Consider the following 27261-nt stretch of genomic DNA (forward strand, 5'->3'; position numbering starts at 1 on the left):
GTTATATCGAAATCGTATCATTTCTGACGGGTGCCACCGATGGGACACGACACGCCCACCTTTTCGCCAACACCTGGTATCATCACTATTTGATAGTGACTCATACACATGCTAATGATACAGTCGGATCATTCAATCGACTGCTTTATGCAGAGATTTCTATTGCTTATGGAAAGGGTTTTTTTCGCTTGTTTATTATTATTATTGTTGTTGTTGATGTTGTTTAGACTCACGTCTAAAACTCTCACCATTTTGCGGTTGTACATTTACGAACAAGCAGTTCGGACAAATAGACAGATAGGTTTCATAATCTGACATCGAATATTTATTCAACCAAGACAAACCTTACGATATACAGCATATTGTTTTGTAAATTCTGAACACAAACCCTTGTCATATTACTGCAATAAACAAAAAAGGTAACTGCGTTAGTAATAACATAATCGTATTCTTTGAACGGATCATGCGAATAATTAACTTTGGGAGTGAAAATATAGGACTATCAATCCGGAAGTAAATATTAAGAACAAGTTGTTGAAACACATCGAACTTTTCTAAATGAATTAGATGCTACAGAGCTTCGTGCGTGTGTTCGAAACTTCCGTAAATGAAAATTAAATGTGCTTATGTTAGTGCTCCAATTCTATACTTTTAATATTTCCGTGTTACAACACTACATCTGCATATGATAAAGATAAAACAAAGATGTTAAAGATAAAACAACAGTTTAGAAAGAAAAGGCATCAAATCATATGAGAGTGTTGTGACTACACTGTGGGGAGACGGTATTTAGAACGTCAGACAGTTTACATTTGGCGACACAGTGTTACAATGTATGCCCGGAAGGAGGCTGACTCGTCTTCACTTTGCCGCTTGTCTTTGAGATGCAGATGAACCTCTTGCCGATAAGTACAGCTGTGACTATCGTGGCAGCCAACACCGCTGTCACACCCACTGCTATGCCTACAATGGCGCCAATTCCCAAGTCCCAATCCTGGTGCAATAAAACAAATATTATTTAATCGAAATCACGCAAATGTCATTAATAAACACATCCACACTGAATGAAAGGTATATATACCAATGTACGGTTAAATCATTTGGCACGCATACATACATACATGCAAACTAGGTACAGTATTACCATCAGAGTCTAGGGGCGGTCGGGTAGCCCAGTGGTTAAAGCGTTCGCTCGTCACGCCGAAGACCCGGGTTCGAATCCCGACATAGGTACAATGCGTGAAGCCCATTTCTGGTGTCCCCCGCCGTGATATTGCTGGAATATTGCTAAAAGCGGCGTAAAATCAATCTCACACACCATCAGAGTCTGTTATGTAAACTTATGTAGATTTTTTTATTTGTTGTTTTACGCCGTACTCGGCAATATTCCAGCTATATGACGGCGGTCTGTAAATAATCGAGTCTGGACCAGACAATCCAGTGAGTAAACGCATGTAACGTATGCAATGTGTAAATGTAGGTATACTCTTCGTACCGCATCCATGCTGGATGATGTAGTTGTGTTGGTAGCGGCTGTTGTCGTCGTTGTCGTCGTTGTCGTCGTACAGTCGTACACGGGCTTGGTGAGTCCGGGGGCCAGGTCAAACGTACACTGCGCTGTGTTGCTGGCCATGTCGACCACGTTGATGTAAGACTCGGGGTGGCAGCAGTCGCTCCTGTAGAACACAAACGTTAGTATTTCTGTTGGAGGCATGAGTTTGTTTGTTTTTTGTTTGTTTCGTATTTAACGCCGCACTCAGCAATATTCAAACATATGACGCCGGTCTGTAAAAAATCAAGTCTGGACCTGACAATCCAGTGATTGTTATCATGACCATCTATCTACGCAAATGGGATGCGTTGGCATCCATCAACCAAATCAGAGTCTGGCCACCCGATCACGTTAGTCGCCTCTTTAGTATGGGTTGCTGAAGATCAATTCCAACCGTGATCTACACGGGGAGGCGGCATGAGTAACTTAGTCATCTTAAAAGATATATTCACTTTTCATAGTGCCGTGCCTTATCTGTGCCAGGATTAGAAAGTCGTGGAGCAGTCGGTACCATTGGGTTTCACCAAAGTGCTAAATGTTTGCTGCACTCCGAAATATTCCAGCTCTATGAGGGCGGACTGTAAATAATCGAGCCTGGATCTACGCAACTGGGATACAATGACATGCTTCAATCAAGTCAGCGAGCTTGACCACCCGATCCCGTCAGTCGCCTCTTACGACAAGCATGGGTTGTTGAAGACCTATTCTCTACCCGGGGAGTGCGAAATAATTACACTATGCATCACTTTGCGTGTCCATCCACATTACGCTCAAACACTATAGCTAGTGTTCTCTCTTTTTCTTACGTAACACTACTCCAGACATGCGTCTGTCCTACAGATCTGTGTTGAAAATAATGTAATCGATTTCAATATATCTCCTACCCTATAGAGGCCGTCTTGGCCCCCTTGTCAATGGTGTGCCCTAGGGTGAAGTTGTCATACGTGAAGGTGCCCGTCGTCCCCACTGTGGACGAGATCTGGAACAGCCCGAAACCAACATCCCCGAACTGTGCCGTCCCCGACCACGTGTGCAAGTGACAACTACACGGGTCCATCTGAGCCATACTGCAGCTTCCGGTTACCGAGGTCACGTTACACTCAGGGGTCGTGTTGTCCACTTTCTGGAACAGTTCAAAACATGAAGCAAAATGAAAATTCAAATTATACTCGGGTGTCAATGACTATTTAAAATGTTCCTAGGTTTTGTTTGGAGGGATGGGACATTAAGGCCAGGACTAGTTGTATTCTACTCCTTCCTAATCTTTTCTTTATGCATTGACAAAACCAAACAATGGAATTTCTTTAAGTTTAGCTTAAGGTATATCGATGCTGTCATATAGTTCACAACGGTCAATTAACCCAATTACCCTATTTATCATACTGTGCTGGAAATATAAGAGACCCGTGAGGATACCGGGGTAGAATAGGTCTTCTGCAACCCATGCTTGCCGTAAAAGGCGACTCTGCTTGTCGTAAAAGGCGACTAACGGGATCGGGTGGTCAGGCGCGCTGACTTGGTTGATGCATGTCATCGATACCAATTGCGTGGATCGATGCTCATGATATTAATCACTGGATTGTCTGGTCCAGATTCGATTATTTACAGACCGTCGTCATATAGCTGGAATATTGCTGAGCGTGGCGTTAAACAACAAACAAACAAACAAACAAACAAATGAAAGACCAGCGAAACCGTCTCAACGGTTTCATATTTAGGTCTACGCATAAAGATTCAGTTTCGAAACTCTCAACAAGACTGTATGACAAGAGGGATGACTTCCCACAGCTTTCCCTTCATGTTGAGCAACATTCCAAAAAGCTCCTGCCTTTGGTGTCCACGTTTCACAACTTTTGAAGTACAATACGAAAATTTCAAAGAATGTCACACGACTCTTGCTCAAAAGTTGTTTGATCAGGTTTACAACATTCAAACCTTAGTAAAACTTTCAATAAGTTTAATGGAATACATGTGGAGAAGATGAAGCATCGGTGACACAAACTATGCCTGATGCAATTCCCTATCGTATGTTTCAGTTACAAAACAGAGGCAGCATACCCTTATTTTCGCAATCACCTGGTATCATTACTATTTGATAGTGATTCATGTACACATGCTCATGATAGAGTCGGAATCGTTCAATCGACTCTGCATTTGGCAGAGATTGTGGAAAGGGGTTTATCGCTTTTGTTTGATGTAAATGTGGTCCACAATCGGCCTGTTTGTTACTGAATTGTTATATTTTATATGAAGATTAATGTGTATGTGACTAGGTTCAACACACCAACGCCAGAGAACAATGGGTCTCGAGTATCTACCAAAAATGATAACACTAAAGGTAAAAATAATAATATGAAATAAAGTGATGAAAATGATATGCATAGGTCACGGAAAATCTGTGAAGACACTAGGTTTTCGAGAAAAGGCGAAGTATGGCCTGCTCTACAGGCAGAACATGCCACTCAGACACTTTTCATAACGAAGTAAAGTGTTTGTTTGTTGCCTAATCAATCGAGTCTGGACCAGACAATCCAGTGATCAGAATTATGAGCAATGATCCACGTCGTTGTGGCACAACGCCAGTATGTCATCCAAGTCCTGAAGCATGACCACCCGATCCATTAAGTGCCAGTGAGTAAGAACTACCCTGTAAAGGTCACAGAATGAGATAAAATGGCGTATCATGTTGCCAAGTAACGTGTCTTATTTAGTAATTTTGTTATATAATATTGATATCACCGACATCTGGAACTGTAAAAAAACTTTTGCTGATGCGTGCCTATTGAAATCTTTATTATATTTCTAATTGCATTTTGTTCTTTCATTAATAGATTTCTAATAAAGAATGTGACCTGCATGTCTACATTTATATATACTCAAATATAATAGAAACTTCTATTTCATGAGTTTATGTTTTTGTCCTATATCTGTAGGATGAATGAACTCCAACTGAGTGATGGTCAACTTAACATCTCATTTTCTACTTCAGGGGGTAACTGCGATTGGATTAAATGCACAGTTGTTTTAAATATATTTATGGCAGTTCTTTTTAATACAATTACAATTGGGTAGTTAAATACATCTTATAATAGTCACCTATATTCCTATTACATCCCTAGTAGTTACCACCAGACTATCAGAAACAGCCACCCTGTGAATGACGTGTCTTGGCGTCATGCTTAGCATCCTTCATATCTACTCAGTGTAAGGTCCGGGGTAGAATAGGTCTTCAGCAACCCATGTTTGCCGTAAAAGGCGACTATGCTTGCTGTAAGAGGCGACAAACGGGATGTGGTGGTCAGGCTCGCTGACAAGGTTGGTGCATGTCATCGATCCCAATTGCGTAGATCGATGCTTAATATGATCTCATTCACTTGGTTGTCTGGTCCAGACTCGATTATTTTCAGTCAGCATACACTGCACACCGGGAGAGTACAATGTGGTGGCATGTATATCCACTCACCCTGACGACCCGTGAAGATTCGGGGTAGAATATGTCTTCAGCAACCCATGCTTCTCGTAAGAGGCGACTAACGGGATCGGGTGGTCAGGCTCGCTGACTTGGTTGATGCAGGTCATTGTATCCCAGCTGCGTGGAGCGATGCTCATGATGTCAAATACTGGATTGTCTGGTCCAGACTCGATTATCTACAGACCGCCGTTAAACAACAAACAATCGAACAAACAAACTCACCCTGACAATGTGTTCCTCCACAGTGATCCTGCGGGTGTCAAACTGCGGACTGTGCCCTGATACTCCCGAAGGTTGTGCTGATAGCGTCACTGTGCTGAAAGCAGTGATTAGATAGAATAAAGACGTATTTGAGGTTTATTCCAAACGCCTGATCTCTCAGTTGCACATTATGGCGCATCTGACAAGTGAGGAAGCATTCATGGAGTGTACACTATGATATCGTCACCTCACCTTACTTTAAATAGAAAGGGGGCACGGCTGGCCCAGTCGTCTAAGGCGCCGTGATTCGCTGTGCAGAGTTGCGTCCCTTGGGCACGCCAGAAACCTATGATTGTGGGTTCGCATCCCGGTTCGCCCCGATTATGTTTCTAGGTTTGTCAGCACCATACCCGTGCTCGTGGGTTTCCTCGAAGTGGTAAACGTCTGATACCTGCATCACTTCGGGCTTTCCTCCCACATTAAGCTGGCACGCCGCGATATAACTGAAAAACTGTTAAAAGTGGCGTTAAACCCAACTCACTCACTCACTCACTCAAATAGCAAAAATAAGCCGCTGATAAATCAAGCGATTTCGGTATCTATGCTTTATCATTTCAAGTGTTTTCTGTTCAATTCATCCCCTGAAGTAACCCTAAAACCCTAATGAGAAATAAGGTTTCAACCGCATATAATTTCTTCTCAATGTGAATTTGTTGTGTACATACGTGGTCACTCCAACCGTGCTTCCAGCATGCAACGTAAAGGTCCCAGTGGCGCTACTGTTTCCTGCTAGTGTGAACGACTTTTTTAACGGACTGACAGCAAATCCCTGATCATCTGTGATGTCAACGTCTATGGTGGTCCTGCTGTCACCGGTGTTGGTGACAGTGAAGGGGATCTTTAGGTCTTCCTTGATGTACAGAGACCCTGAATGGAAGAATAAATGATTAATGAATGAATGAATGAATGGATAGTTGATGGACGATGGATAGATGGATGGATGGATGGATGGTTGAATGATGAATGAATGAGATAGTTTAACAGATTATAACACTGTACATGGCGTCCTCATGTTGATCCGCTTAAGGTTGAACCTTTTGAATAGGATGCATTGAAAATGTTTTTAGTTACGTATATTAACGGAAAATCTCACCCGCAAGTGTACCGATCTCCAGCTTAACAGCTATAGGAGTTATCTTGGTTGGTTCCAGTCGCTGCAGAATGTTGCCCAGCTCGTCTGTACCTCGTATCGTCACTTGGAATGCCTGAAAGGTGACATTAGTGTTACCCAAACTGTATCTCCACTTTCAGTTTCTCTCCTCAGATGCTCAGACTATTTGTACATTATGTTTTTCGTGCTAAAATATTAAGTAATGAATTCCAATTGTATATTAAAGTGTTGTGATTATTTTTACTGATGGAAACAGGTGAGACACCAACAGCAACGGAAAGTTAGCGCTGACGTTAACCCGAGGCTTTAAGGCAGTGACGTTAACCCGAGACTGTAAGTCAGTGACGTAACCCGAGATTGTAAGGCGGTGATGTTAACCCGAAACTGTAAGGCAGTGGCGTTAACCCGAGATTGAAAGGAAGTGACGTTAACCCGAGATTGAAAGGAAGTGACGTTAACCCGAGCCTGTAAGGCAGTGTTGTTAACCCGAGACTGCAAGGCAGTGGCGTTAACCCGAGACTGTAAGGCAGCGACGTTGACCCGATGCTGCAAGGAAGTGGCGTTAACCCGAGACTGTAAGGCAGTGACGTTAACCCGAGACTGTAAGGCAGTGACGTTAACCCGAGACTGTAAGGCAGTGACGTTAACCCGAGACTGTAAGGCAGTGACGTTAACCCGATACTGTAAGGTAGTGACGTTAACCCAGGACTGTAAGGCAGTGATGTTAACCCGAGACGGTAAGACTGTAATTACTATGTGTGGTTGGTATTATGAATGTAGTTGTTGCAAGTGAAGTACCTTTGCTGGGAGTGTGAATGTGCCTTTGAATATCGATGAAGCTCGGCCTCTACCCTGAGTCAAGGGAGATGACTCTAGTTGTGCGCCATTACCGTCAGTGAGAACCACCTGAGTTATTCCCCCTATCTTGTCAATCGATAGGACGGTTATTATAACAGTGGCCTTTTCACCTGAAATTATGTTGGATAAAAGATGATGTTCCAATGACAGTCAACTTCGGATATGGCGAACTCCAAAATGCCTGACAGCTTAGTTCGTTTTATCCAAAATTGGGTAATCAAATAAGCAATCACATTTAGTACAATTCATGAGCATTTGAATATAGATTCATAATAACTAACGTTTCTCTTTTCCCGACGTGGTAAAACTTGCAGATTACTGTAAATGCCTTTATTACTGTATTGTGCATGGTACATGTAAACATTGCACAGCAAACGTAGGCATTTACTTGACTGTACGTGGTTGTTAACTTTCCAGCGCCAAACAGGCAGCTTGGGTTGTATACTCCCAAGGGAGCTGAGAATATAAGTGTTGAGTGCACACTGATCCAGTGACCGGGGTAAAAATAGCACGTTGAACATGCCCCTGTGTGATGTGGACATCTGCGCAATATGAATGGTCTATTATTATTATGATCATTATTATTATTATTATTTACTTACATTGGCATACACTTTGTTGGAATATTTGTCTTTTACATGCATTGGCCGACGTATCGTCATATATATGTTTGCTAAACCTGTAGGCAAGTAAAAAATATTGCTGTCACAGACGGACTGCCAAAGGAGAACATATTGGAATCACCTGCAATGGGTCTTCCCGTTATCTCATACTGGAATCCGTTCAGGGGGTTTGTCTGTACAAACTTGGTGCTGAAGTCGATGGTGCTCTGTGCGGTCACCTCCAAGGCCCAGCGGACACTGTCCTGCTTCGTCAGATGCCACACGCCGGGCTGCGGAGACTGGAATAAACAATATAAAACGTCAACGTCAGAGAACACCCATCAATTATCCACCGAAACAGATAATATTGGGCACAATAGCAGTGAAGGTAATATTATAAGGGTAACGCTATTTTTCAGGGCATTGTCATTTGCAGAAGCCCGAGGTCTTCCATTAACGGCCCGACGAAGGCCCGACTGAAAAATAGCGTTACCGTTATTATAGCTAAAATGGATGGAATTTGTTATCAAATAAAAAGAAACATTTACTGTAATCAACAGGAATGCCACTGACCCACTTTTACATATATGGAAACGCCATAGAACAAACTAGATGACGTCACTATTCAACGTGACGTCACCTATCCCTATCCTATGACGTCACCTAACAACGGGTGTGATAATGGCCCGTCGTCAAGCAATATGAGGGCATTATCAAGGTACATTGGCCCGCTGATTTCTGATAACATGCGGGCGGTTCAATGATAATTCTATCCATTTTAGCTATAAAAATGGATCACCGAAATTCAGTGCTGATACCGGGTGTTCGCGAAAAGGGAAAGTATGGCCCGCTCTACCGGTAGCACCATCCACTTTCCAAATAGAAAACATTTTGCCTTTAAAAGATAACTTCATGCTGAAAACTGGATCCGTATATTGTTGAATAGGCAATACTTAGAAATTGACGGATGTCATTGTAGCCAGAATGTATGGATAACAATTTCTTTAATAATATAAGCGGGGTTCCACTGAACATTTGTACGTATTTTAAAGACATTGTTATCCATAAAATGTGACTAATTTGGACCAATACCATACAGAAACCTGTTGCAGAAAGGTCAAGTTTCCAGACCTTTATTTTAATCAGTCTAACTCCTCCTCCTAGATCCTTCAGGGTGACGTTGCCTGAGGTTGTCATGGCAACAGATGTTTCTGAAATGATTTGTAAAACATTACACTCCATTCATAATGTTTGTTTGCTTGTTTGTTTTTTCACGCCGCACCCAGCAATATTCCAGCTATATGACGGCGGTGAGTAATTAATCGAGTCAGGACCAGACAACCCAGTGATTGACATCATGGGCATCGATCTACGCAGTTGTGATACGATGACGTGCATCAAACACGTCAGCGAGCCTGACCACCCAATCCCGTTAGTTGCCTTTTACGACAAGCATTTGGGACATTCACGCACAATGTTTGGGATGCATATACGAGATCAACATATGGATGCATGACAACAATCCAAAGTGCGTGCATGTTGTTGATCCAGGACCATGCTCGTATAAGGAAGAGGTTTGTGGTCAGTGTGACGTCATAGTATATAAATCACTGTGTGGGTCGGTCAGTGTGACGTCATAGTATATAATTCACTGTGTGGGTCGGTCAGTGTGACGTTATAGTATATAACTCACTGTGTGGGTCGGTCAGTGTGACGTCATAGTATATAACTCACTGTGTGGGTCGGTCAGTGTGACGTTATAGTATATAACTCATTGTGGGGGTCGGTCAGTGTGACGTTATAGTATATAACTCACTGTGTTGGTCGGTCTGTGTGACGTTATAGTATATAACTCATTGTGGGGGTCGGTCAGTGTGACGTTATAGTATATAACTCACTGTGTGGGTCGATCTGTGAGACGTTATAGTATATAACTCACTGTGTAGGTCGGTCAGTCTGACGTTATAGTATATAACTCACTGTGTGGTTCGATCTGTGAGACGTTATAGTATATAACTCACTGTGTTGGTCGGTCAGTGTGACGTTGTAGGATATAACTCACTGTGTGGGTCGGTCAGTGTGACGTTATAGTATATAACTCATTGTGGGGGTCGGTCAGTGTGACGTTATAGTATATAACTCACTGTGTGGTTCGATCTATGAGACGTTATAGTATATAATTCACTGTGTAGGTCGGTCAGTGTGACGTTATAGTATATAACTCACTGTGTGGTTCGATCTGTGAGACGTTATAGTATATAACTCAACGTGTAGGTCGGTCAGTGTGACGTTATAGTATATAACTCACTGTGTGGGTCGATCTGTGAGACGTTATAGTATATAACTCACTGTGTAGGTCGGTCAGTGTGACGTTGTAGTATATAACTCACTGTATATAACTCACTGTGTGGGTCGGTCGGTCAGTGTGACGTTATAGTATATAACTCACTGTGTGGGTCGGTCAGGGTGTTGGCGGGTTTGCCTGTGGTGCCGGCATTTGCTATGATCTTGATAGTCACCTCCCGGATTGTGTTATCAATGGGGATGTCAATCAACTTCCCCGTCGCTGTACCAACAGACATCTTCAGAATCGTCGTGGCGGATGTTGTTGTAGACTCCTACACAGTAGATAGATAGATAGATAGATACATACATACATACATACATACATACATACATACATACATACATACATACATACATACATACATACATACATACATACATACATACATACATACATGTCGTGTTAAATTTATTACACGAACTGCCGCCAAAAGAAAGTGTACACTTACTTGTACATTGGATTTGATCGAAAAGTTACAAACGTCAGTAAAACGTAACTAGGTTGAAAACAGTCGCAGAACATTGCATCAAATACATCACCATCGAATAAACAGTTCTTGTTTGTGTTATGTTTAGCCACCTTCAAACATGGGTACATACTTTCTTTTACAAGGCAGTTTATATACAGAAAGATGCTGATAGTTTGACAAAAGAAAAGCATTATTGCACTTTTCTATTTTAATTTTGCCCGGCAGTATATAAAAGCCGTTAACCTCGGCAACCTCAGCAACCTCACCTTAATGATGTCTGCCATTCTCGCGACACCCCCCTTGTCTGTTGTATAGACGGACCCCCCAGAAGCTGTAGCAAGGCCTGAATAAAGGTCCAGACCCGCTGATCGCCGACGTCGGGCTTCTGGAACAAACAGATGACCATATTTGAATGAAAGCCATGTTGGAATCTCAGTCATAGAAATGACAAGAAACCATTTTCGCTCTACGGAAAACATACACAGGGCCATCAATGACTTTACAGGACAGGTTCTAGTACAATGTTCAATATCCTCTGTCACTGTTTTTCTCTGAGGCGTGACTGCCCATACCTACACTGGCAATAGCGTCATTATCAAGTATCTGGTCAAGTGGAACAAAAAGGGCCAACTTCACAATATCATGGCTCGAGTAACGTTCATAAAATGGTCTAAAAATTGTCTAATGGTGATGGTACTATCATCTAATGTGTTTGCAAGACGAATGCCCCCGAATTAAAAATCGGTCAAAAGGTCGACAAAGATCTTGTAGTTCTCTGATAGCAGTATTTGCCCCGCTTACGTCTTAGTCGGATTTGTCGAAATATATGATAAAGGAATTACGCAAGTCATCATCATCATCAAGTTATAAGGTTTTTCAAAGCCAACATCCAGTCTGGTATATGTGAGTATGTACATTGGAGATGTGTTAGTGTTCTGCGTGTTCCAGGTTTTCCTCTAATCAACATACGGCTGGACAGTTCCATACGTGTACCTCCGTGACGCCCCTTCCTCTCTCCCTCGCAGGCCCAGTCTCCAGTGAGGAGAAACTCAACCGTTATTCTCTTCTCTGTCAAGATCTTGATGACGTCATTTGCTCTCTCTGTGTCTGTTGGGGGAGCCTTTGTGAACACGTAGATCCTAGAATCTGGGTAGGCGAAGTTCGCAGCTAGCAGCAAGGGAAAAGGTGACATGGAAATGTTAATATAAGTTAAAATCCAGGCAATCGCACAAGCATGTTCTTTAGAATTACAAATAAGTCGTGGAAGGTGTGGGCTGCAGAGACAGGAGGCACTTTAAAAGTCACTGGTGCCGTGACGAAATAACATATGGACCTCTGTTCCTGTACTTGCCTGCTTCTACATTGTGCAGGCTGAACTGCCGACATGCTGGGCCTCCATCCACAGGGAGAGCATCCAGGTAGCGCCGAGCTCCTACAGAGCTTCTAGATCTGAACACGTTCTGTACACTTCCGGTTCCTTGAACACAAAGCATCAGTGGAATATGAAACAGAACCGTGGTCCTGATGTTGCTGTGAACATGTTCTCTATTGGGTTCAGATCGACATCGCGCCTTAACATTTTATAGTTATATTGCTATTTCACAAGAAATCGGCAAAGATGCACTTTTGTAGATATATTGTTATTATATTTTACAGATTAAAACTACTTAATGCAGCAAAGAGGGTTCGGGTGATCCTGGCACAGTCAGGCTGGTTAGGCTCATCATCACCTCAGGTCCCCCTCTACAAGCAGACAAGACAGTGCTGCCTTGTCGAACCCAGCAAGAACGTTTTGGAGAATGTGAAGACTCCAGAACACTGCAGTATTATGCATTACCCAGATTGTCAGAAGGGCTGTGTTCCTGGCAACAAACCCCGGTACTCTCCCATAGTCAGTCAACAGAATGGGAGGTACCAAACCTAAGGCGAACTCAAATGGACCACTAACTTTAGTTCGTAATAACCGTAGTGCGTTATAAGCATATATACAGCTTATATACAACAAATGGCAGGGAACTAAAAAAAAGTTTGTTTAGTCGATCAATCCTTTATAAGCGTGTTTGTTATAAACGCAGTTTACTGTTTTGCCTTACCTGGCTCACTTTCTACCATAATGATGTAGTCTGTACGGTCGTTTGTGTATTTTGACGATGTTTCCTCCATAATTACAGTTGTCACCCCTTTGACAGAAGCCATGTCTTTCTTCGTAAATCCGAAAGAGTCTATCACAAACATTATGGAGTTATCCGCCTTGATTTGAAGGAGTTTTTGGAACTTATCATCCCCCACTAGATGGCGTAATCCATAGACTGAAAACAAAATCGTTCACATTGTAAGTCGCATATAACTATGTTTGTGAGGTTGAACTAAGATATATGTGCAGTGTTTCATCGTAACGACTGTATTACAATATTACACACGTGTAACAAGAAAAAGAAATAATGTTCTTCCGTATTAATTACCCGGATCATCCAAAAGGAACTTTGTGTGTCGTATAGCGCCCTCTGCCGCCTGGTGGTGGAGGTAGTAGTGGGGGGACATGTTGGGGTCGCTGCTGTCCTTGTTGATGCCGCCAGTGGCAGCAGACGTCGTGCTGGACGTGTCGTGTGGGCCGCCGTGACTACATTTGCCAGTTTGGTGCATCTGTGGATCTTCTGAAATGTCATGCTTCCAGTTATAATGCACCACCCATATCAGTATGGAGGCTCCCTCCACCAGCATAGGGTATTTACTGAATGACGCTTGTTATATGGCAATGTAATTTGTCGTTTAACAATGATTGTAACTGTGTTACATTGTTTCTGTTGAGATTCGGTAGACGCTCGTTGCATTGCATTTGTGCAGTGATCAGTCGTCAGGAAGTTACTATAATTAGATGCTAATTTGTAAACTTCCGGCCCGTATACCGCGGACGGTGATAGTATGTTATAGAAACAATTGGACATGTTTCTGTAATGTTCTATGTTATGAAAGCACTGTCTTGAACTTTCAAGTGGCTGGGTAGGTTATAATTAGGGGGACAGTGGCGTGTTTTCGTATCTCTCACACATTACGTCTCTCACGCATTTTCATTGCTCTGGAACAAGCTTTCATGTGAGGGTCGCTCCTCATCCCTGATTCCCTGCCTAGCCCACCTTGGAAGCTTGACCACTGTCGCCGCTGGGTGAATTTATATTATTATTACTGATTTTAACTATCACTACTATATTTTTTTGTATTTGATACTGACCACTGACTATCGTGCAATAAGTTAAGGGACACTTGAGACGTCGCGAGTTTGGTCATGGCAAGAGACCATCGCATTTGGTTTAGCACGTCTAACTTTCGACCCGCGAAATGTTATGATGCGATATTTTCCCATAAATTGATGACGCCATTAAGTATCGCGTGTGCCGTTTCTCACGATTTCTGCCACTGACTTCAAGATGGTCCAGAAAAGGAATATTCTGTCGGCGGTCAAAAAAAGAAGTTGTCATAGACCTGCATTTCAATGCAGAGAAATTAGTCAACTGATACATCTACCCAAGAGCACAGTGCACGGTGTGATTCCTCGATTTAGCGAGACAGGAAGTTAGGAAAATCAGCAACGAATTGGTAGACCGAGGATTCTGAGCAACCGTGACAGAGGTGTGTTGATTCATAGTGTCAAAGTCAATAGACGATCATCGCTTACAGAAATAACTAACAACTGTAATGAAAAGATGCCGTCTACTGTTTCCAAGAGAACTGTTCGGCGTGAATTATATCGTGAAGGCTATCACAGAAAGATTGTTCGCAAACGCATCAGAATTCGAGAGGTCAAAAGGTAAAAACGAGTTTCATGGGGCAGATCTTAAATTGAGAACGCAAATTATTGGGTTCTGGGATAAGGTAGTGTTTGGTGATGAATCTGAGATAGAAATCGGGACTGACGACCATATCCATGTGTGGCGAAGGGTGGGAGGAGACTGGTACCCAGGATGCCTCAGTCCACCTCCTTGCAAACCTCTGAGTGTTATGCTTTAGGGATCCATAACGTTTCAGGGTGTGGGGACATTAACATTAAGGGAGGGTAAATACCCAGAAATATCAAGAAGTGTTTGAGGAAAATGTGTGGCCAGTGACTGCTCAACTCTTGCCTAACCGTTGTTTCATATTTCAAAATGACAATGCTCCCGTTCACCGTGCACGGTCCGTAATACATTCTTAACTCAACAACCAAATCCAATCACTCACGTGGCCTGCACAGTCTCTATATGAACATTATAGAAAACACCTGACTCAAGAGAGAGTTGACAACACGTGTTCACAACATCGACACTACCGAAGATCTGCAAGAAGAGATTCCTGACAGTTGGGAATCTTTTACTTTTGAATATATCTAAATAGTGAGTATACATCCTCGAATTAAGACTACCTGCACGCACAAGGTAGCGAGTGTATAGCCTGTATTTAGACTGCGTGCACGCACTGGACAGTGGAAGGGCTGTATCTCGACCGCATGCACGCATTGAGCAGTAAATAAACATCCTCAAATTAAGACTACCTGCACGCACAAGGTAGCGAGTGTATAGCCTGGATTTAGACTGCGTGCACGCAGTGTGGTCGCGTGTCCACGAGGATACACTCACTGAAAGGTTTGGTCCTGTCTTGTCCACTTCTGTAGCCACTGGTCAACATTGGGCCCCGAACTAGCATGTTGTCAGTGCAGTTGTTTCCGGATGTGACCCTAGGACACAACCAACACAATATCAGTGAAAGTATACAGTCCTTTTGCTTGTGTCACTAAACAAATCATTGAACGAAATAAGATTGTAATTGTTCTATAGTCATACTTACCTACACGATTTGCACGTGTCCATAGAGGAAGGTGCTAGCGCCATCAACTGTTTGCCAGGAATGCCTGACAAAAGAGTAAATACAGGCAATTATACTATTTAAATAATCATAAGATATTTTGCTAAAAGCAGAGTCCACTGTAGGTTTCAGACAACGTCGTAAGAATAAATTTTTGAGTGACTATCGAATATTGATACCAGTTGTTCGCGAAAAGATTAGCGTATCCTGCACCACCGATGGCACCCGGCATACACACATGCAAAGGCAAGTCACCTGAACAAACACGAGAACAACTGTTACAAGTCAAAATAGGGAGTTGCGTCAGACATCATGTTTACCACTGATGCGTCAAACACAGGACCAAACAGTCATATAGTATAAGGTATATTTAGTCATTTATTTATACTACCATCCGTCCTTGTTTGTTGCTGTTCTAGTCTGGTTGTGTATCAGGTTATATATATGTATCTACCTACAAACATGACTGTCAGTTACGTCGTAGCTAAGCAACGCAATTCCATCAGTAGCTGGACAAAAAGTTCATCTCGGCGGCAGTATCAGATCTTGTCCCGTCATGGGTGGAGGGGGAGCTTTTGTGGGCGTGGTTAAATAACGGTCACGTTTGCCTAATGACTGTACACCCACGTGGTCATTGTAGGCACGTGTTCTATCCCCAAGTGTTTCAGACACAGCTATTCTGCTGATTTATACTTGTACTGATACTACTATCAAAACTACACCTATTAATACTTTAATACTTGAATACAGGATTTAAGCATACCTAGAGAGTCATAGACAGCTGTTCCTTTGAGTTCCGGCCAGTTGGTGTTGCTGTAGAACATCTGGACAATGTGTAGAAACTGACCAATCAGATCTCGAGCTGCCTTGTAGTCTGGCATGGTTTGGTTCAGGATGAAGATTACCGTTCCCCGTAGTGATAGGATTTTGTCATTTGCTAAAGAAATATTACCAAACGTGAATACTAACTGTTGGATTTTTTTAAGCTGTGTTTCGCATATTGTTTGAGCGATTACTGTAATGGAGTAAATTACCTATTATCACCTTTAATATATCCCGTTGACATACCTGCCAATGATATGTTATGAATACGTCTCAGGTCATACATGGGTGAAACAACAAATACAAATTATTTTGTTTATGATATATGATATACTAAATAATGTCGTTATCACCTTCTTTAATGGCCTCCCCGTTGACGTGCCAGGCAGCCTCCGTGTAGTGGTCCTGGTCCACTCTGTTGTTGGCCTTCACGATGTCATCGATGGCCTCCTGGAACCGCTTCTCCGACACAGTACCTGGCATGTGATGTCTTAAGGTTTATCACATATTAGAAAGTGTTATCGATGCTATAAGACCGATAAACTGGATATCACGATCCAATAAGTATGTTAACGAGGGGTGCGTTGCGAAGCGCCAAGCGCTTGCAAGCGATGTACAGCGATTCGCCTTACAACCGTGCGCTAACTTTCAGCCGCTTGCAAGCGAAAGAATCGCTGACTGAGGTCGCTTCGTTCTCAAACCAAAATGGCGGCTGACTTTGACAGCGGAACAAGAAATTCTTGACTGGATCAACGAGGAAATGAGCAAAGGCAGCTAACACCCCATCATCCTCAGTCTGCTCCACATCTTCAAAGTAGTCATAAATTTCATCAGCTCGTCATCGAGCCTCTTCTATTACGTTCTTCATTACGTCAAGGCAACCAAACGCTAGTTGCGCCGCCATTTTGGAAGAGTGGGCAAGCTCTTCGAACTGTTGCAGACACCAGGATGAGCGATTAATTTGCTTTCTTTGAGCGATTCGTGGCTTGCAACGCGCCCAAGGTCATCTAGCATCTCTACATGGATGCGATGCCTCTGTGCTCAAAAATCTGTGTATAACTCTCTACCTGTATGAACATGGGCAAGAGGCCTACATTCTTTATGAATAAAGAACCAAAAAATATTAGATAGATGTTTGAGTGCCAGTGACTGTGTCAACAAGCATGGCTGCAGATTATTTGGTACTATATAATAAATGTGGTGGTTCGCTCAGGTATGTTTACCCTTCGCTGTCTATTGTTATTTAGAATAAGTCTTTGATTTTAATCAGAATGACATTATATGATATTAATATCGTAAATATCCTATATTAGAAATTATATAATCTGTATTATTCTCGCAAAATTCCTGTTATATACACTATTTCATCCAAACACATTTACTATACAAAAACACTCTACTTATAGTCCCTATACTCCCAACCCAATCCACAAACAAGTATCTTCTTGATATCGGTTGGCGAGTGAGAGTTGGTTTTATCACCGTTTTGAAAAGTATTTCAGTTTAGTTATATTGCAGTCTGAAAAATCAAGTGTATTGTCAATTATTGATATATCCGTTTATGTTAGTGTAGTTAAAATGTTACAAAGCGCCACCTTTCTTCTACAAAATAAGAATGAGGTTCTGTGCTTCTTTTAACAATATTCCAGAAATATCACGACAAGGGACAACACATGGTGTACACATGGGGGACTCGCATTTGGGCCTTCGACGTAACGAGCAAACGCTCTAACCACCACGTTACCCAAACGCCCCAAAATTATATTAAAAGCATGAACAATACAATATGTTGCATACAGCATCTGTGATTGAGAGCTTTGTACAACATGACATGTTATTAGTAGTAGATATAGTGGAAATAGGTTCACATAGCGACCTAATATATGTTGGCATTACAAAACACTTCCAAATGTAGAAATAGGTTTATATTAAAAAAATATTAGATTTGAGGAAAAAAACATTGATAATAATAATTATGTGAAAATAGTCATAGTCTCTTTAGTATTCCGCGTATTTTTCATGCCTGAAAAAGTACCAGTCTAATAGTTTATACATTATTTGAACATATTATTTTATATATTAATAGTATTTTTCCTGAATTTGTGATATGCTCAGCTTTAAGTTACATATTATTTTATACTATATGAACATACCATCATAGTACGCATCAAACAATGTGCTGGATGTTATGTCTTTAAAGTCAAGGAGTGTTCCAGATTTTGAAGACTTCCCAGACAATATCGTCTCCCCAAACATCTCCGCAACAGATCTCAAGATGGCGGCCTCTGTGATGTCCTGGTGGGTGAAGTCAGACGACACAAAGTTGAACCTGTTAGGTAGGAAGCCCAACACACATACGACACACAAGAACATAAGACACAAAATGGTTACGATCTGTGACGCCATTATCGTACACTATATCTTGTCCAATCTAAAAAATATTTGGACGATCAATGTTGACACCAATTTTCTTCAAAGTCGGTGACTTCCCCCGATTGTCTCCCGTGAGATTGTTTCTACGTCTCACTAGGTATATGCATTCATAATGCACATATACTATATTGAAGATAATCCTTCTGTGCCTCCCGATTGTCACGGCATGCCCCTAGTATGTTTCCCTTTGATGTTACGGGTTCCCCACTCGTACACTGTTGACAGACGCACCCTTAACACAATACTACGAGTTGCAATGTTTACTGTTAACTGTGGCTCGACATAGACATGTCGGTATTTATGTGGAGTATCCGTACCTCCAGATACACTTACATCAGACGTAGGAATAGGTTGCTAAACACGTCAGTCACATGGAATATAGAGACATAAGACTTTGGAATGCGTCACTACACTGGTCAAGGGGGTAGTTTGGACAAGGGGATCTCGTGTCACAGTGTGAGGAGTAGAAGTGTCTGGTTTGATACTCATCACACAGGTGTTTGGTTACCATGGATGGGTGTGTAGGGGTGGGGGGTGGGGGGTGGGGTGTTTGCTGGCTTGCGCAATACTTTAATGTACTGAAACAATGGAATTTGTGGGGGGAATATGTACTGGGACAATGTCATGGAAATATGTACAGTAACACACAGGGGCAATGGAACCTGTTGGGGGAATATGTACAACAACACAATGGGACAATGGAACCTGTTGGGGGAATATGTACAACAACACAATGGGACAATGAAACCTGTTGGGGGGATATGTACAACAACACAATGGGACAATGAAACCTGTTGGGGGGATATGTACAACAACACAATGGGACAATGAAACCTGTTGGGGGGATATGTACAACAACACAATGGGACAATGGAACCTGTTGGGGGAATATGTACAGCAACACACTGGGACAATGGAACCTGTTGGGGGGATATGTACAGCAACACACTGGGACAATGGAACCTGTTGGGGGAATATGTACAGCAACACACTGGGACAATGGAACCTGTTGGGGGTATATGTACAGCAACACACTGGGACAATGGAACCTGTTGGGGGGATATGTACAGCAACACACTGGGACAATGGAACCTGTTGGGGGGATATGTGCAACAACATACTGGGACAATGTCGGAGGAATATGTACAACAACACAATGGGACAATGGAACCTGTCGGGGGAATATGTACAGCAACACACAGGGGCAATGGAACCTGTTGGGGGAATATGTGCAACAACATACTGGGACAATGTCGGAGGAATATGTACAACAACACACTGGGACAATGGAACCTGTTGGGGGAATATGTACAACAACACAATGGGACAATGGAACCTGTCGGGGGAATATGTACAACAACACACTGGGACAATGGAACCTGTCGGGGGAATATGTACAACAACACACTGGGACAATGGAACCTGTTGGGGGAATATGTACAGCAACACACTGGGACAATGGAACTTGTCGGGGGGAATATGTACAACAACACAATGGGACAATGGAAATTGTTGGGGGAATATGTACAACAACACACTGGGCCAATGGAACCTGTCGGGGGAATATGTACAACAACACACTGGGACAATGGAACCTGTTGGGGGAATATGTACAACAACACACTGGGACAATGGAACCTATCGGGGGGAATATGTACAGCAGCACACTAGGGAATATGTACAACAGCATACTGGGACAATGTCGGGGGAATATGTACAACAACACACTGGGACAATGGAACGTGTCAGGGGAATATTACCAACAACACACTAGGACAATGTCGGGGGAATATGTACAACAACATTCTGGGGCAATGTTTGGGAACTTTGCGTAACAATACACTGGGACAATGGAACGTGTCAGGGGAATATGTGCATCAATACACTGTGGCAATAGAATCTGAAAGGCCCAGCATGTTTTTGCACATAGTCCACCGATGGGTTCCATTGCCCCAGTGTGTTGTTCCACACACTCCAGCCCACCCATTACCACCACCACCATGTCATATCAGTGTCAAAACAGTCCATTGAGGCAGCTCCCTTGCAATAACCAGACCAACAAACGTCCCACCAGGCATGCGTAATTACTCTATAATCCACCCATACACTCCACATAAAGTATTGATTCAAATACCCTCCTCCCGGGGTGAGGGAGACAGCTTATGTCACTTTCAGATGACACGGGGGTTGTGTGACGTCATCAACTTGAGGTGCATTAATGCAATAAAGCTAACCCCAGTGTCATAATCCGCGAGATAAACTGAAGAGTCAGGGGAATGTGGGGGACAGAATGATACCTCTTGAAGTCACATCTATTTGTGAATGTGACACCTTGAAGAGAATATTCAATACATCGGATTTAAGGTTGGTTTGAACCGTGAAAATGCACTGTGCAAGAAGACGGCAGTATCTGAAGTTGTTCGTGTTTGATGGATACGGGTGTAAGCGTGTTGGACATTAAAGAGACACCTACTTAGAGGTTTTGTCAGTGGATGTCTGTTTATATTGTAGGCTCTCGCTGGAAAAAATGACATCATCAAACTTCATACAGGACCAATTAAGTAAACTCGCGATAACAAACTGACTTCAAAACAACTAAGGTAAGCATGTTTTTCAATCTTTCTTTGAAGTAATTTAGAACTACTTAACGTTTTATATTCAAAGTAAAACCATAAAAAAAACAGATCAAAGTGTTTGGTTTCACAGTGATATGTATTGGTAACAGTCATCTGAAAACATATGTGACGTCATCTTACAATAACTTTCTTTTTTAACAGATCGAAGAGAAACTTTCAAACATTAAGGCTGTGGCAATACACTATAGAAATATCATAGGAGTATTAACAGTTTTCATGCATTTTATAGTCGGAATCATACAATGAGTTGGGTTAACGCCTCTTTTAAGAGTGTTCCAGTCATATCACAGCGTGTCAGCTAAATGTGGGAGGAAACCCCGAAGTGATGCAGGTTTACCACTTCGGTAAAACCCACGAGCACGAATATGGCGCTGACAAAACTAGAAACATGATCGTGGTTAACCGGGATTCGAACCCACAATCATAGGTTTCTGTCGTGCCCAAGAGAAGCAAATCTGAACAGATAAATAATCTTAGAAGACTTGTCCACCCGTACCCCTTTTTGATTCTGGAAAGGGTTTTGTCACTTTTGTTTATATGTGTATCGTATTCCGCTAGTAAAATATAACACATTCATGCAAATAAAAGTTAATGCAGAATCGGTGCGTGGGGTTCGAATCCGGGCCTTCTTAGTCGTTATTCCCCAGGGGGAAGGAAGGAAGGACGTAGTATGTAGGGCGTTCTTGGTGTTGTCACTGCTGCAAGACACACACAATGTGTTGCTCTGGCAGAAGGTTGCGTGAAGTGAAATGAGATGTTAAGTCGCGCGCGTGCGTGTGTGCGTCCGTGCGTTCGTGCGTTCGTGCGTGCGTGTGTGGCTGCTTGTACTAGTCCGGAATGATGCCGATTTTAAAGTGCTAGCTCACTGAGATACCATGCCGCAGTGTAACATGGATACCTCACTCAGACACAGTATACTGACTCCGAGCCGACTCGTCCTTGTTTTAGCCCCTTAATGCCGAGCGCCAGACAGGGTAACAAGTAGTACCCTCTGTTAACGTCTTTCTAACCACTAACCTTCCTCTCCACTCTCTCAGAGGGCAAACGAACACATTTGTATAGATTTATTTAATCCCACATTTCTCAGGACATCCGACCAACAATTTATTTATTTTTGTATAACTTGTGGAAAAATGATTATTTCCAATTTTGAACAAATTATTTTCATACAAAAACTAATCATATATTATCATTATTACAAATTCTTGACGCCATTTTAGTTCAGTAAAAGAAATTGCCATTTTGTTTCTTTCAGCAGCTTCGCTGCCCCAGGTATTCAGTAATTGTTCCTGATTATTCCTTGAGCTATATTTATAGCCAAATATTATCTCTGAAACATTAATACGACATGGAAATATCTATATACCTCAAACAGTGCTAAGGTAAAAGAAAAATGGTCACTTCTTAACTTAGAATAGATGGGGCGGCACGGTTGTAGAGTTGCGTCTCATTCGTCTCATTCCGACTATGGCTGAAAATGCTTACATGTGGCGCATCCCAATAACCTTAGGCGTGCAAGGGACTATGTAACTCGTGTTTATTTTACTGTGAACACAGCAAATGTAGGAGAAAAAGACGTGTTTAGGGTGATGACGTATTGAACAGATGGAGGAACCAGGAAGGAGGAAATAGGAGAATAGCTAAAAGCTGTAGTGGCCCTGCGAGAGATAAAAACAAAATGGCTGCCGGTGTCCTCCATTTTGATAATGCTTGTAGAACGTAGCCTATGTGCCTGGTTACCAACTTTAACTGGAATTATGCTGTTGAAATAAATGTATCAGTGTGGGCAAAACACTCAGGATGTGTGTTTGCGTTCGATATGGATCTGTTTAGGCCAGAATGGTTTGTTTGTACTCGAGAATGCCAACGTTCCTTTGATTTCAACAACCGCCGCTTCATAAGTTCACTGAGATGAAACAAAACGTTTCTAATCCATATATATATATATGGTTTGTTTGTTTGTTTGGTGTTTAACGTCGCACTCACACAATATTCCAGCTATATGACAGCGTATATAATCGAGTCTAGACCAGACAATAAAGTGATTGACCACCATCGAGCTATGCAATTGGGATACGATGACATGCATCAACCAAGTCAGCGAGCCTTCCACCCGATCCCGTTAGACGGCTACTATGGCAAGCATGGGTTGCTAAAGACCTATTCTCAACCCGGATCTTCAATGGTCAAATATATAAGGACAACGGGGGTGAGCGAGTACATTTAGTTCGAAACCGTTTATTGCCGTATACGGGTATTGTAATAAACAGACCTTAAATATTTTCTGCTTTTGTGTAATTCACGAGCAGGAGACAGATCAAGGTTCAAAGTCGTAGGTCTATGACAAGCAGATCCTTGCACGGCTAAGGGACACAACTGTGCACAGAATGTTGCATCGCCTTAGACCAACTGACCACCAGCATTTCCGCCCCAGTTAGAGGTGAGCAAACAATACCACAGACAGGATATGTGTTACTGGTGAACTTCAAGGATTTGAAGCTCACCTGGCACGATTATGGAACTGATTGGGTATATATTCTGCTACGATGCACCCTCGCAGTTTCAAGACTGTCGCGAATCATCATTGTAAGAACAAATAAACTATTTGGTAAATTTCTGTTATTTATCTGTTTTGATAATAACTATTATTGGAATTGTAAATGTATGTATGTCTTGTGTCATCAAGTGTACAAGGGAGATAGTTCTATGGATACACACCTTCTTTATTACAATGAGTGAGTTAGTGAATATGGTTTTACGCCGCTTTTAGCAATATTCCAGCAATATCACGGCGGGGGACACCAGAAATGGGATTCACACATTGTGCCCATGTCGGGAATCGAACCCGGGTCTTCAACGTGACGAGCGAACGCTTTAACCACAAGGCTACCCGACCGCCCCTTTATTACAATGAACACTCACACCGTTATGAGGCAAATTATGTGTACAATTATCTCCCTTGTTCATCATACCTACTTCTAAATGCCACTTGAAGAAGTCGCCAAGTGTTGTTTGCCCTGAAATAACACCTGATGATAAATGGTGTCAAAAACACTTTGGGGAAATATCTGTACGTCACTAGTCCAGATAAAATAAAAGCGACAAAAACCTTTCCATATTCAAGAGAAATATCTGCTAAAAGCAGAGTTCATTGTACGATTCCAACTATATCATGAGCGTAAATGTGATACGAGGTTTTCGGGAAAAGGTGAGTGTATCCTGTCCCACCGGTGGCATCTGTCACACGCACGCACGCACGCAGAGGCAAGTACAAAGACACGGCAACATATGGTACAAGTCAAAATAGGGAATTGCATCGGACATCATTTTTGTCACTGAGGCGTCAAACTTGGAAAAATCCTTCACACGTTCATCATAAAACATTTTGAAAGCTCTACTGGGACCTTGAATGTTGTAACTTTGATCAAACAACTTCCGAGCAAGAGTCGTATGACGCTCTGTTTGGAAGAAAGGGCATGCTTGATTGTATCTTAACTGTTGTGAAATGTTAACACCAAAGGCTGGAGTTGCTGGCATGTTGTTCGGCTTTTCACATATTGTTTTCTCAGTAAACATTTGCTTTCATTTTTGACAAATCGTCCTGAACCTGCGTAACTGTCTCTGTGATACGTAACTGTCTCTGTGGTACGTTACTGTATCTGCGATACGTAACTGTATCTGTGGTACGTAACTGTCTCTGTGGTACGTAACTTTCTCTGTGGTACGTAACTGTCTCTGTGGTACGTAACAGTATCTGTGATACGTAACTGTATCTGTGGTACGTAACTGTATCTGTTGTACCTCACTGTGTCTGCGATACGTAACTGTATCTGCGGTACGTAACTGTATCTGCGGTACGTAACTGTCTCTGTGGTACGTAACTGTCTCTGTGGTACGTAACTGTCTCTGTGGTACGTAACAGTATCTGTGATACGTAACTGTATCTGTGGTACGTAACTGTATCTGTTGTACCTCACTGTGTCTGCGATACGTAACTGTATCTGCGGTACGTAACTGTATCTGCGATACGTAACTGTATCTGCGGTACGTAACTGTCTCTGTGGTACGTAACTGTATCTGTGGTACGTAACTGTCTCTGTGGTACGTTACTGTCTCTGTGGTACGTAACTGTCTCTGTGATACGTAACTGTATCTGTGGTACGTAACTGTATCTGTTGTACCTCACTGTGTCTGCGATACGTAACTGTATCTGCGGTACGTAACTGTATCTGTGGTACGTTACTGTATCTGTGATACGTAACTGTATGTGATACGTAACTGTATCTGTGATACGTAACTGTATCTGTTGTACGTAACAGTATCTGTGATACGTAACTGTATATGTGGTACCTCACTGTATCTGCGATACGTAACTGTATGTGATACGTAACTGTATCTGTTGTACGTAACAGTATCTGTGATACGTAACTGTATGTGATACGTAACTATATTTGTGGTACGTAACTGTATCTGTGGTACGTAACTGTATCTGTGATACGTAACTGTATCTGTTGTACCTCGCTGTATCTGCGATACGTAACTGTATCTGTGGTAGGTAACTGTATCTGTGGTACGTAACTGTATCTGTGATACGTAACTGTGTCTGTGGTATGTGACTGTATATGTGGTACGTAACTGTATCTGTGGTACGTAACTGTATCTGTGGTCAAAAGCCCCATGCATGGATCAAGGAATGGAGTTTCTCCTTGTTTGTCATGTTGAATAATGGTTTAGAAAGTTGAAAAACAAATGGTTTGACAGAATAGAACTTGGTTCTTTTCTGAGATTGCAAAAAGTGAACCAAATCTTTTGTGCTTCTGAGAATCCACTTGGAATTAATTCCACTTGTCTGAAATACCTTCTGTGAATATAAAAAAAGTCTTTCCTTGATTGTATTAAGCATTATTGTTAGTCTTTGAGACTGGGGTTCGGTGGTACCCAGCAACATATCTCTCTTTGTACGGATTTTTATGGAGCTTTTGAAATTCAGTACAAATGAGGAATGGACGTGTGTCCAGGTTTTAGAGTCAAACCAAAAGTTGATAGTACTGATGCCTGGTTTTGTCAGATGTCTTCCTCAGTTAACATACTGGCCTTATATGTGACATTATTTGGTATGTCATTTATACCAAGTTCTTTGACCCAACAATTAATGTAGTTATGTTTACATATGATGGTTGTTATTAGAGGTCTTAGCAGTGTGAACAACTACAAACTTTTCCTGTAGGATAGCAAGACTTGGTGACGGCTGGCTGGGACAGAATGGGTTTATTCCAATTCCGTTTCCTGTTTTTAAGTTTGTTCATTCTCCCACGGACGTATATACGTCTTTGATTCTCCCAATGACAACATCACACATTGACATAATCCGCTCTGAAAGACATTCAACAAATTGCAAAAATCAAACTTTTTTATTCTTCAGTGATAGATATAAGAAACTATCATGAATTCGTTTATAAAGTATACAAGGGAAGGTGATGACACAAACAGAAACATGAACATTCGTAATACAAACAAAATAAATAGAATACAATTAAACACTTATCCCTTTTAATAAAAGTAACAAATTAGAGTAGTCAAAACATAACACGGATGCTTGGTACGTTATAGCATAACACTCGACAGTATTTACATACACGCATCTCGCTCTTCATCTTCGGTTTAGAATAATATACAAGATAGTGTGTGTCTGTGCATATGAGTGCGTGCGTGCGTGCGTGCGTGCGTGCGTGCGTGCGTGTACGCGTCAGTTATCAAAATCAACGCCTAAATTCAATGCATAGTGAGTCAGTATCTGCTGAAATAAAATGAATCATTGTAGTTATTCAAATTCATTCTTCTGCATTGTATTAGATGCAGTGA

At 42.0% G+C, this 27261-nt stretch overlaps 1 protein-coding gene across 1 annotated transcript; it reads right to left on the bottom strand.

Moving 5' to 3' along the window:
* Window positions 1–826: 826 nt before the first annotated feature.
* Window positions 827–18736, bottom strand: LOC139465387 (von Willebrand factor A domain-containing protein 7-like). Its single transcript, XM_071247092.1, has 20 exons — window positions 18484–18736; window positions 16684–16806; window positions 16272–16445; window positions 15491–15554; window positions 15283–15380; window positions 13135–13326; window positions 12766–12981; window positions 12024–12149; window positions 11666–11839; window positions 10939–11057; window positions 10306–10471; window positions 8988–9067; window positions 7999–8155; window positions 7195–7364; window positions 6379–6490; window positions 5951–6152; window positions 5247–5340; window positions 2437–2675; window positions 1496–1676; window positions 827–994 (listed from the first exon to the last, which is right to left on the bottom strand). The coding sequence occupies exons 1-20, from the start codon at window positions 18734–18736 to the stop codon at window positions 827–829; spliced, it is 3108 nt and encodes a 1035-aa protein (XP_071103193.1).
* Window positions 18737–27261: the final 8525 nt, after the last annotated feature.

The sequence above is a fragment of the Haliotis cracherodii genome, unplaced genomic scaffold (assembly GCF_022045235.1).
Source record: "Haliotis cracherodii isolate W230 unplaced genomic scaffold, xgHalCrac1.p SCAF_18, whole genome shotgun sequence".
Classification (NCBI taxonomy): domain Eukaryota; kingdom Metazoa; phylum Mollusca; class Gastropoda; order Lepetellida; family Haliotidae; genus Haliotis; species Haliotis cracherodii.

Bases quoted from the DNA above. Each gene is read 5' to 3' on its own strand.
- LOC139465387 (XM_071247092.1), bottom strand. From the start codon at position 18,736: ATGGCGTCACAGATCGTAACCATTTTGTGTCTTATGTTCTTGTGTGTC. The intron at 15,555-16,271 runs GTATGCTTAAAT...CTCTTTTGTCAG, and splicing joins AGCTGTCTATGACTCTCTAG to GCATTCCTGGCAAACAGTTG. The intron at 8,156-8,987 runs GTCTGGAAACTT...TGTTTATTCCAG, and splicing joins TTAGACTGATTAAAATAAAG to TCTCCGCAGCCCGGCGTGTG.